This window comes from Balaenoptera musculus, chromosome 3, assembly GCF_009873245.2.
Source record: "Balaenoptera musculus isolate JJ_BM4_2016_0621 chromosome 3, mBalMus1.pri.v3, whole genome shotgun sequence".
Taxonomy (NCBI): Eukaryota; Metazoa; Chordata; class Mammalia; order Artiodactyla; family Balaenopteridae; genus Balaenoptera; species Balaenoptera musculus.
This window is the reverse complement of record NC_045787.1, coordinates 77,261,725-77,273,851: the sequence shown is the minus strand read 5'-3', so window position 1 is coordinate 77,273,851 and position 12,127 is coordinate 77,261,725. Positions and strand designations below refer to the sequence as shown.

The following is a 12,127-nucleotide window of genomic DNA, read 5'->3' as shown; positions in this document are numbered from 1 at the left end:
TGTTACTATATATACTCATATACTGACAGATTTATAGAAAATACTTGGAAGGCTGACACAAATATTACCAGTAATTATATCTTGGTGATGGGATTGTGGGTAACTTATTTTATTTTTTATCTATCTCTATTTTTGTAAATAAGCATGATACTTTGATAATAAGGAAAATAACCTTAAAATAAAGAAAAGCTCATTGCCTTCAGGACATTATTCTGCACTGTGTATGAAATGAGAACTCAAACTCACCTTGACCCCTGACGAGGCTGTGCCACTCACAGAGTTGAAATCACAAACTATGTAGGCTACAAGGTACGTACTCATTTTTACAGTAGTTTCAAAATGATCTTCCAAGAGGCCTCCTTCAAGTTCAATTGTCTTAACCTACAGGAAGGGAAAGAATCAGTATTTGAAAACTGGAGTATTTTACAAGAATGCCTACGACGTAGGCTACGTAAGCTAGAGGAAAGCTTGATGTTCCGAAGGACATGTGATGCCCTTATAGGAGATCAGTGGACCCTTCACAACATTCTGTGGCTTCACCTCCCTCTATTTCTATTATCTCTAGACTTCCTCGAAGACACAATGTACTACTTTTGGGATCTCAAAATGATATCATTTTGTTGCTTGAAAGCATAAAAATATCTTAGATGCTTCTGCTTTCTTGAGATGCAATAATCTCCAATACTGGCATCAGTTCAAGATTTGTACTTCTAAGCAAAAATGCCAGAGAAGAGTCCCTTTCCCTTTGTTATATAATAAATAAATCTCTGTTGCAGAAGGAAATGGGAAGCAAAACTGTGCTAGATGTTTTGCATTATCTTTTAATTCTCCTATTATTTGTGTATGAGGTAGGTGTTATTTCACAGGTGAGGAAACAGTCTCAGAAATGTTAACTGAATTGCCCAAGATCACACGGCTAGTTCCACAGCAGGACCAAGATGTGGATGTGACCGTGTGACTCTAAAGCCATTGCTCATTCTTTCACTCGCTGTGTGACAGCTTGAGTCATAGTCTTATTTTATCTTCACTCCATTGATTCAGCAATGAAAGCGGTCAGGCCAAGGAGATCATTAGTGATTTGAGCTTCTGCCTATCTACTGAGGAAGTAAAGAGTTTTAAGCCTATAGGCTGGTCAGCCGCATCCATCAAATTCACTGAGTAATTACTGAATTCTATCTTTATTTGCCCTGGATAGCTTGTCCCAGAGATGGTCTTCACCACGGTATGATGCCCCTAAATTCTGAATGGACACAGATCCAGTCATCTGAAAATACTACTTTCTTCAAATTGAAAACAATTCTTAGACTGGCTTTTCCCTCACCCTCTCCAACCTCCTTTTAAGGCATCTGGTTTGTGGCAGTGCTAACCATGGACTATTGAGCATATTTTATGTGTTTGTATAAGATTGCAGTTTGCTTTGGCGAGAAAAAATAGCTTGAAGTATTATCATAAACTGCCTTGCCTACGTCAGTGACAAATGTGTGTGCTATTAAATTCTACAGAATTTGATTTTACAGAATTCTATCAAAAACTCAATTCCTAAGTTTCAATAAAGCAGGAAACACTGACCAAATACTCTAGGAAAGGTGGCAGCATGCATAGGGCTGTAAGTTTTACCTCTGTCCAGCAAGTTAATTTTGTCCAACAATAATCTTTTTTAGGGGTCTGATTCAACCAGAGTTCTATGGGTACATACTCCTAGCAGATGAGAGGGTTATGGTAGGAGCTGGGGAGGGGACGTTATGACTGTGGTCCTCTGACCAAACTCAGCAGCAAGACCCTTTAGTCAAGTGTGTAGATGGGTGAGGGGAGGAAGGGGAAAGGTTGTGGAACTGTGGGGAAACGAGTCTGTGACACTGGATAGCTGGTGGCAGAGACAGGAGACAGGTGGGCATTCCCTCTGATTTCTCCCCTCCCCCCCAGATGAAGACGTAGTCCACGGAGGCTGAGTTTTGTTCAGGAACCTGGAGTGACCCATGTTGATCAACATTGCCTTAAATGGAAGTATTTGGGCTGTTAGTGTAAGTCCTTCCAGGATGGTGATGTAAGCTCTAAGTATAAAACACTTGTTGCTAGAGAAGGATTTAGCTGTCTTCTCAATTTTGGCAGGATTCTACTTGCACAGCAAGTGTCACCAGCAGGTGTGTGTTCCCTTAAGGAATGAAGGGGACAAAGACATGCCCAGAATATATGCTGCCTCTACTAGTGCTTGGCTGACCACCTCACTTCCTAGTGTTCTTAACTTGTATTCCTACATTCTTAACTAAACAATTTGAGAACTTAGTATGTGTTGCTTCTTCTCACCAGTCCGTAACCCATCTTAAGCGCTGCAGTTATTACCCAAAGAGTATGACTGTAGCATTACTTCCGTTCTCCTTTTTTTGGATCACCATGAAAGCCTGGGTTGGGCATGTCAATGAGAAGCAGAAACTTAAGCCAATATTTGCTGAAAAAGGCATGATCCAGAGAACTGGCCCAGTCAACTGAGGCAATACAAAGTTCAAGGATTATATGAAATATTTTCAAAGTTTTCACTTATTTTTCCTAAATATGAGAAGTTACTGAAGGTTTCTAAAGATAGAAAACTGAGATTCTAATATAACGAACTGACAAATTATGTTTGCATCACATTTTAATTAAAAGGCATTACTAACTGTATTTTTACTTTATCCTCCATGATTATTCATGTGAAGAATTCTGTTAATAAAAAGCTGCCAGGAAAGAGACTGAACTACCCTTAAATGAACATTCGGTTCATAGAAAGAAGACTTGGAGCTAAGTAGCAAATCCTTTTTACCTGAAAATGAGTAGGCAAATTAAATTGCTGTCTGTATGATCATGGAAAAGCTGTGGGATATATGTCATGTGGAGTTGTCACTTTTCCCCTTGATCTGCTCTGCAAGTATTTCAAAGCAAACACTTTTCTAGCATGAAACAGAAATCTGGGGGAAATTCAGCTTCTAGCTTATGGGCTCATTTCCCCGCTTCATCCATAGAGGACAGTCACCGTGGAGGGCAGAGAGGAAAATAGGGTGGAGTCACTGGCTGGGTTATGATGATCTGGCTGCTTTCTGAGCTCATCCTGCTGAAGCACTGCCAGGAGAGCCTCTATTTTTATCCTACTTTCTAAGTAGCAATGGGGAAATATTTTATATTTCGTTCAACAGCTCAAAAGGCAAGCATATCATTAGTGAGGAAATATCAAATGAGGCTCAGTGTCTACTGTGTCATTCAGAGTCTCTGCATTCTGAGTATAAATATGACTCAAATAAAAGTGTTCAGAGGTCTCTCTCAATTAAAAAAGTTTATAACTATGATATATGATTTTCATAAATAATTTTAAGCACTACTCGTGGAACTTAAAAAAAAATTTCTATGTTATATCACAGATTACTAGATGAGAATTTCCAGGATGGGGCCCAGGCAAGCTTCTCTAGATCCTTACCACTCCAAATGTAGTCTCTGGACCGGCAGCAGTGGTATCACCTGGGAGCTTGTTAGAAAGTCAGAATTTTGAGCTTTACCTCAAGAACGACTGAATCAGAATCTGAATTTTAACAAGATCCTCAGACAACTCATCTGAAAATTAAAGTTTGAGAAGTGCTGTTCTGGGTGATTCTGAATTTCATCGCTAGCCAAGTAACACTGATTTAAAAGAACTCTGCTTCCATATAAACACAAGTAAAATATAAATCACTTTATTTAAAAAATAAAGCTTCTTGTGAAACAATGCCCAAACAGAATGATGTTAAAATCTAGATAAATTGGGGTAATGTAATATGTAGATGGATCAAAAACAAATTAATGGCTTAAGTCCTGAAAACAAAAAAATATTAAAACACAACAAAACAAAGACCAAAGTTCATTTTGAGAACAATTCCCCAAAGTTTCTAAAATTGGCAAATACCTTTGGCATGTTGGATAGGGCAACGTGTCTGCTCTCTCTTCTTATCTTGATTGAAAAGTTGGCTTTGAACAGTGGTTCATCAAAGCAAGGGAAAGCCATTCGTGCCTGGGTTGGCTCAAAATCCGTTACTGCAATTGTTCTGTGAAAAGAAGTACATTCCAGAAAGAATACACAAGTGAAATTAAAAAAAAAAAAAAGAAAGAAAGAAATGAATTTGTACCTTCAGAACACAGCTTATCAAACCTGGAGGTGATATGTCTGATTTCTCAAACTATAACCTTAGAGAATCCAGAATCTATTTTTGAAGAAAATGAGGATAAAATTTTGTTTAGTAGCTGCCAATCATGACTAATGCATGGTGCTGGGCACTCTATTTACATGATCACCTTCATACTCATAGCAGAGAAGGATATTGAGGCTCAGAGAATTTGAGTGACCTTACCAGGACCCTTAGCTAGTAAATTTGCTGAGATAGTCATGCCCAATTTGACTTCAAAATTGACTAGGAAATTAGTAGTTTAGTGTCATCACTAAACCTGAGTGGGCCTCAATCAGACATTTGAATACCTGTGAGATGAGTGATGCCTTAGGTTGTGTTCCCAGGAAGCAGATCCTGATTTATAAGAACATGCTGCCAAGAGAAACAGGTAAAGGAGGGAGGGAAGCAGAACAGGGAAGAGGAAGAAGTCAGGCCAGGTGCCAGCTTCAGCTTCATCCCTGGGGAGCTCTGGAGTGGAAACTACACCTTCAAGTTTTCCCCTACTGGAGGCAAGGAGCTGGGCTTTCATATTCTGTATCGTCAGTGGCTAAGGGTCTTCCTGGGGGACCCAAGCTTCCCCCCAGACACGTCTAGCTCTCTCTGCTTGCCGGCAAAGCAGGTCCAGCCTTCAGACTATAACAGGTAGATAGATACTCTGACAAATCTCTATATCCCACCACCTTGATAATGCTTGAAATGATATAATTACAGATTTAGTCTTTGGGCTTTAAAGCTTTAATTAAGCAGCAACTCTGGAGAGCATATTTTGATTGAAGAAAGAGAGCAGAATAGAAAAGCTCAAGGGACAGATAAAGGGTGAGAAGGGCCAGGAGGAGGAAAAAGAGGGCCTGTCACGATAATTTTGCGTCAGTCTACTGTATTTCTATAATACAGACTGGAAAAGTGAGACTGGGGACCTAAATGATTTGTTTGGGGCCTCGGTGTTACTTGGATTCAGTAACAGGTCCTACAAAAGTAAAGGAATCCCAAGTACCTGGAATAATTTTTCCTAATGTGAAATTTTGATGATAGTAAGTCTTACAATGGAAAAGCCAAAACTTTAAGATCTTTTTTGCTATTTACACAATTTTAGTGCTGCATGCAAAGTAGTGACTTCCTGCTTCTCAGAGAATTATTGTTGACTGAATTATTTTTGTATTTTAAGTTGTATGTGTATGCATGTGTATTGTGTGTGTATGTGGGTGTGTATTGTGTGTGTGTGTGTATGAAAAAAAGAGAGAGGTAATAAAATTCTGTTGACACTGTCCTGTAAATCATCCTACATGCTAAGACCTACTAGGTGACTGAGTATGAAGAGGGCTGACTAATTAATCATAAGAAGAGTCAGAAATAGCCTGCAGTTAACTATGGGAGGCACGTTACTTTCCAAGCTTCTACTCTAAAAAAATCCCCCTCTGGTCTCCCTCATCTCCCCAAATTATATCCTTAAAATGTATTTCTTTTAGGTGGAGGTTTTGTCACTTGAAAAAAATGAAATAAACCATCATTGGTCACATGGTACCTCAGTGAGAAGTTGAGGTTTCCTATCCAATACTGTGCTGGACCTGAGAACAGGCCTCTGAGAACTGAGGCTGCAACGAGGGGAAGCGTCCCCAAGGGAAGGGGAGGTGGGCCTGGGGAAGGGCTGTCCTCAGCGGACTGCTGGGGGCTGTGGGGTGGGCATGTGGGCTGCAGAGGCAGTGAGCACCTGAAGTGGGGAAGGGGATGTAGGCAGCAGACACTGCGGGGCTAAAGTCGCCTACCAATATCCACTCTCCTTCTTCAGTTCCAGTAGAATCCTGATTTTGTTCAGGAAGGCAATGCGTCTGATGAAAAAATCACTTCTCTAGATTCTCTTGCAACTTGGTGGGCACATGACTCGTTCTGGCCTAGTTGAAGTCATTGGGTGAGAAAGCTTGGTAAAAGGAGTCAGACTCAGCTGGAATGTTTCTTTTTGCATTTTTCTCTCCCCCATTTCCCCCTTTTCCTGCCTGGAATGTGGACTTGATGCCTAGAAGTGCAGAAATCATCTTGTATTAGGAGGAAAGTCATATGCCAAGGATGGCTGAGCAGAAAGATACAAGGAGCCTGGGTCTTGGATAATACTGGTAAGCACTGTAGCAAACCTGGGATGCCCTACTTCTGGATTTCTTGCTGCATGAGAAAAACAAGTGTGTGGAAAAGTCACTGTATTTGGGGTTTCTCAAACTGACAATTGAATGCAACTGATAAAATGTAGGAGAGCACTGAAACCAGGCTCCTCTCCCCTCTGAGATGGACCCTGGCCCTGGACAGCCAAATCATCCCCTCTATGAAGCATCCTTGGTTCCTCTCTTTCTCTTGCCTTACGTAGTCAATGTCAGCAAATTCTGTCTGTTTTACACTTGAAAACAAACACCAAGTTCAATCACTTCACTCCGTAAGCAGCACCACTAGCCTGGTCCAAGCCAACATCCTTTCTGGCCTGAACAATTGCAATGACCTCCTAAAAGACTAATCTGCTTCTACTTTTTCCTCTCTATAATGTACCATCAACATATACTTGATCTTTATAAAGCATACATCACATCAGAACTTTCCAATGACTTCCCATGGCCCCTGAGTAAAAGCCTAAAACAAGAGGCTCTAAGTCTCTCTCTACATGATCTGACCCCTCTCTACTCTACTTCTCTCCCTCTCTCATTGTCCTTCGTCTCTCAATCATTCCCGCCTTACAGACTTTGCACTTGCTGATGCCTTTGCTGGGAACACTGTGCCCTTAGATGTCCTCATGAAAGTTCAGGTCTCAGTTTAAATGCACTTCCTCCTCACCTAGAACTTCCCTGACCACTCAGCTAAATTATTCCCAATCCCTAGTCTATATCTCACCACTATACATTCAGTGCCTAGAACAGTGCCTGGCACATAGCATGGGCTCAATAAACATGAGCTGATCAAATAGACCATATTTCTCAGTTCTCCAAACTGACTTGTTTCTGCCTTCTGGATTTGTCATGCTGTTTCCTGGGCAATGTACATGCTCTCATTTCCTCTCTCCCAACCCAAATCTTACATACATTTCCTTTTGGTCTCAGATCAAGTCTAACCTCCTTTGAGAAGCCTTCCATATTTCAGCTCTCTCTGCACTGACCATCCTTTCCCCTAGGAGATAAACATGTCAGTCTTGTCATAGTCATATATTGGCCTTTCCTCCTGGTTATTCTCTCTCTAGCCACTTATGCCTCTGCATCCTGTGTTCTCATCTTTATTGTGATTTCCTTTAGGAATGGCAGAGCTTCTCCTTCTGAGTTTCCCCACAGTTTTTTGGGCTTTTCATAAATGACTACTGAAGCATGCTCCTGGCAAAGAGACATAACCCATAAGGAAAGTATCACAAAAGACTGTAAACAACTGGAGCTACATCTTACCTTGTTTCACCACCAAGAGTTCTGTATGTGCTTTTATAAAAGCCTTCAAAACCATCAGCTAGCTTGGCCTGGAAGTCAATAGCCACAGAATATCTCAGGTCAGCCATAAGTTTCTCTGGAACCAGCAGTGCAATTTGTTCATGAGCAGGATAACTCAAAACAGTTAGCTTTTTCCCTGGTTTCCTGTATCTCAAATCTTCCTCTGACTGAAGAGTAGCATTCATGATTTCAAGATCTTTGCTGTGCAAGATGATGAATTGGGTGGCACCTCGAACCAAGACTTCGATCTTCTCAGATGCAACAAAATCCAGGGAGGTGAGATTTGGGTGGACAAAAAGGTCATAGTGGAGGGGAATGACCATGGTGGGGAGCCTTAGCTCACGCCAAGGAAATATTTCCCCATTGGTGGCTACTGGGAAAGCCCCACGGTCCTTATTGAACGGATCAATAGATGAACTTGTGAACTGAGAACAAATACATATTTGGATGACTGCTGAGCAGTAAAATCCTATGTAAATATTAAATATTAGTTTTCTGTGTGAATTAGCCATTACAGCAGAATGGAATACTAAATCTATTCTCTAGAAGACAAGTTAATATCCAGGCTAAATCTCATAGTTCTCCATAGCACCGTGTTGGCTCCAGTTATGTCACTCAGGATCTGAACAATATGTTTCAATAAATGGACTTAAACTAGAAAGAAAAAAAAAAAAACATTTATAGCATGAAGAAAAAGATTTCAATTTATAAATATAACTTGAAAAATAGATGGGCATGTGTGAATTGGACCAAATATCCACAAAATAAAATAGAAATTGTTATCATCTGAGTATTATAAATAAAATTTTTTTAGAGCTCAGTTGAAGGGACTCTGCCTTAAAATTACATCTATGGAATCCCCTCTGCATTCTGTGCAACGGGCAGAAGGTAGGTGTGTAAATTCATTGCATGTTGAGCATTTTTAACATTTGGTTACATCATTTTAAGAGTGTGTCTGGATACCTGGACGTAAACTGCACAGGTGTCTCTATTTTGTCTTAATAAGTCATGAAGAATGCTCAATATTCTTTGGATACCAGATATTACTATTATCAATGGCCTTGAACTTCACCTCTTTCAGTAAATAACATTAGCTGAATGGCCCAATTCTATGGTTGCTGGTATAAAAGATGCTGGTCAAGCTAAGTGTTTACCCTCAGTTTATTTCCAATATATCAAAAGCCATGGAAATAAAATTTCATTTATAATATTCAAACAGAGTATTTTTAAAAGTTGCTTTGGTCTTCTTCATCTCAGGCTACCTTTGAAAACACAAATCAAACTGAACTCTCTGCCTCTGTAAATAAAACTAAGACAATCTCTTCTCGTTAGAAGGGTAACACTACAAAACATAAAATAAGGACAAACAATATATGTGGTTAATTTAGGTATTCAATTCTGACACCCACCCTGTCACCTGCCTCTATTTACCTTCTCCCTGCTTCAACTTAAACCCATGAATGGTTTCCTTTCCTTTTCTTTTTTATCATTAACACATTCTTTTGAATTAATTGTCTAAACAGGTACTTCAATTTTCCAATTTGCAATATTAATGCGGATCAATAAATATTGTTAAAGAAACAAAGAAAAAGAAGAAAATAATGGTTAAATAACAACACTCCTCCCCTCTTTTTAGACAAGCATTAAATTATTGCTACCAAATCCCAATGTTCCAAGGGCCTCTGATATATCAAACCATAATTGGTCTATTAGCTTGAATTTCTGATGGTTTGAAAAATGAAATTACTTATTTGTTAGGTCCTGGGCTTGGGAATCAGAGTGCCTGTGTCCCAACTCTAGCTCCATCGTACTTACCTGAATGATCTTGGGCAAATTTTCTGATTTTTTGAGCATCAGTTTCCTTGCCTATAAGATAGGGTAATGGTTGACACTAACATTGAGAGGATTAAGTGTAATAATTCATGTGAAGAATATGGCACAGCACAGCAACTAGCATGCAGGAAGCATGTAATGAATGTTAAACATTAAATTTTTATTGTGGTTACTATAACTCACATTCTCTGGCCTAAATTATGGCGCTTTGCCCCCCACGTGTAGCAGACACACCCAAAGGAAGTTATATTTTTTTGGTAAGAGAGGAGAAAAAGGCCTTGATATTTACTCATGTAGTCTTTAACTTTAGAACTGATAAGAACTTTAAAGGCCAGCTAGTACAAGTCCTTAGGGTCCAGATAAAGAAACCGAGGGTGAGTGACTCTCCCAAAATCACATAGGAAGTTTGAAGGAGAATCGGGACTAAAATACAGTTCTTTGACCCTTTGTCTAATGGCTTTTCCATTATACTGTGCTTTAGTGCTTTGAACAAAGCATCCGGAGATTGAAGATATAAGAACTGCAACAAACATTTGGGAAAAGCTAAGAGAATCTCCAAAAGAGAGTGAGTCAGTTAAACAGATTCTTAAATAAAATCCTATCCTTAACTGCACTGCACGAACTTTCCAATACAGTAGTGCCAGATTCACCCACCTTCCCCCGATCCCCACCTTAGGCTGTAAGAGCTCCTCAAGACAGAAGTTTTATACCTTCAGCTCAGGTCATTATTCTCACTGAAAAAATAATGATTTTAAGACAAAGTCAAGAGAAATGTTGATGTGTTACCTTAATCAGGCTGTTGCAGATTTGAATGGAGGGGAATTTCTTTTTGCTTTCACTTTCTATTAGGGTAAGATTCAGAACTTTGCATAACTGAAATTAACAAGCCGCTTCAGAGTAAAAGTCACACCCTGGCAAGGCCAGGTAGGACTCCAGCAATCCCAGTGACTGCCACTCCTGCTGTTTTATCCTCCCCACCCCCGTGTCCCCAGGTGAAGCCTTCAGAACCTAGTTTTTTTGTTTTGTTTTGTTTTGTTTTTTAATGCTGAGTTATTTTAAGACACGATCTTGAATTCCTCACTGTGCTGTGTTCATATTACCGTGAAATATGACCTCTGTCCATCCACCTGGAAAAGGTAACTCCCAGCCAGCTTCTATGGCCTTTAACAGAGATGATATATACCCCTTTCCTATGTCTATAACCTCCTGCCTCCTGGGCATAAAGGAGCTATTGCCCACCTTGATGCTCTCCATCTTTCTTGGGCCTCCTTTTCCTCACCATCCTGGATATGGGCCTTCCACAAAGATAAAACCTCTGTTCTCTGCTCTTTTCCCACTTTACTCTTTCCCTCGCAGAATATGTTCAAGCGCAGAGATTTCTTATTTTCCCTCACCCATCCCACATTTCCCTCTCCTGATCTCTCCTTCCAGGTTTCTGCTGCTGCGGTTCCAACAGGCTGATAGACTGTCTTCATGTGGATGTTCTGCTAACAGCTCAAGCAATGTCTTCGTCCCCAGATCAGAGCCTTTTGCTTTAACTTCATCTGCTTCGAGCCTTCCTCCACTGTCTATGATTCGACCATATCGCTATTTTGATTCTGCTCCACTCCAGTTTGTTACCAAGTTCTCTTGATTCTTCCTTTTTTAATCTCTTTTTATCCAGCTTAAAAAATTTTTTTCCCACAGTCATTAAAACAGTCCAGGTTCTCATCACTCCTCACATCAGCCTTCAAACAAGTTTTGCTGCTTCTCAAGATGTGTCCTTGCAGTCCTCTTATACGATGCCCTCCAGCAGATTAATTATTTCAGCCACTGCTTGAGCAGGCCACCCCCTGCTCCATACCTTTCCATGGTCTCCCCCTGTTTAGACAGAGAGGCAGTTCCCCATATGGAGACCCTGCGAGGCCCACTGACAGCCTAAAGTCCACATGACCTCTTTCAAGGCCTGTCTGATGTTTTGTTTAGATCCTAGTGCATTAAAGGGCCACGCTGGCACGCAAGTGTTGTTCTCGAGTGAAGTATAATGAGCTTGGTTCCTACCGTCTTCAGGCCTCCTTCACACACTGGTTTTCGTGCCTTGTCCTGCTGTGCATCTCTGTTTGCAACCTGTGTTTGGTTCAACATTCAAACGCTGCCGTGATTAGATCCTAGTTAGCTCTTGAGCCTCCATTTCTTTTCTCTTGTTATATTTTATCATTTCAACCTGGATGAAAAACTTGATAAAGTAGAAGGAGCAAAACCAAGGAGGTAGCCTATACCTAGGGCCAGAGGCACAGGTCTGTATAGAGTCCCTCGGAGTGGCATTTCCTATAGTTAAAGGGGTACAATGGGTGGGATGGACGGAAACAGGTGACTGGGGAAAAGGGGACAAAAAAGGGGAGGCACCATGGGCCAGTTCTTGGAAATTGAATTCTGCAGCGGGGGAGGGGAGGGGTGAAGGAGGTATAGGAAGCTGGGGGTAGTTCTGTGACATTGTCACAAGCCCCAGCCCAGTTGTGTGTGTCTGTGTGTGCTCAGAACTCTCCCCCACCCATGAGAACAGAAGTGATGACAGAGAATGAAGAAAGGGGGCCATCAGACTGAGCTACTGAGTCCCAGAAGAGGAATCTGAGTAGGGTTTAGGTGACTTCATAGTTTATTGTTTAAAACTATCTCTCGCCAAAAGGGGTTTCTAACCTTTTT

The 12,127-nt window shown here is 40.7% G+C and overlaps 1 protein-coding gene across 2 annotated transcripts in view; it reads right to left on the bottom strand.

Moving 5' to 3' along the window:
- Nucleotides 1–10,290, bottom strand: part of ERAP2 (endoplasmic reticulum aminopeptidase 2) — a 38,320-nt gene extending 28,030 nt beyond the window's left edge. The window contains exons 1-5 of one of the 2 annotated variants that reach the window (XM_036848915.1): nucleotides 10,232–10,242; nucleotides 9,428–9,478; nucleotides 7,574–8,266; nucleotides 3,908–4,046; nucleotides 247–381 (exon numbers count right to left, since the gene is read on the bottom strand). In XM_036848915.1, the coding sequence (XP_036704810.1) occupies nucleotides 247–381; nucleotides 3,908–4,046; nucleotides 7,574–8,124 (825 nt within the window). In that variant the 5' untranslated portion in view covers nucleotides 8,125–8,266; nucleotides 9,428–9,478; nucleotides 10,232–10,242. Of the gene's footprint in view, nucleotides 1–246; nucleotides 382–3,907; nucleotides 4,047–7,573; nucleotides 8,267–9,427; nucleotides 9,479–10,231 lie in introns of both variants that reach the window. The other variant, XM_036848914.1, reaches the window with a different exon arrangement.
- Nucleotides 10,291–12,127: the final 1,837 nt, after the last annotated feature.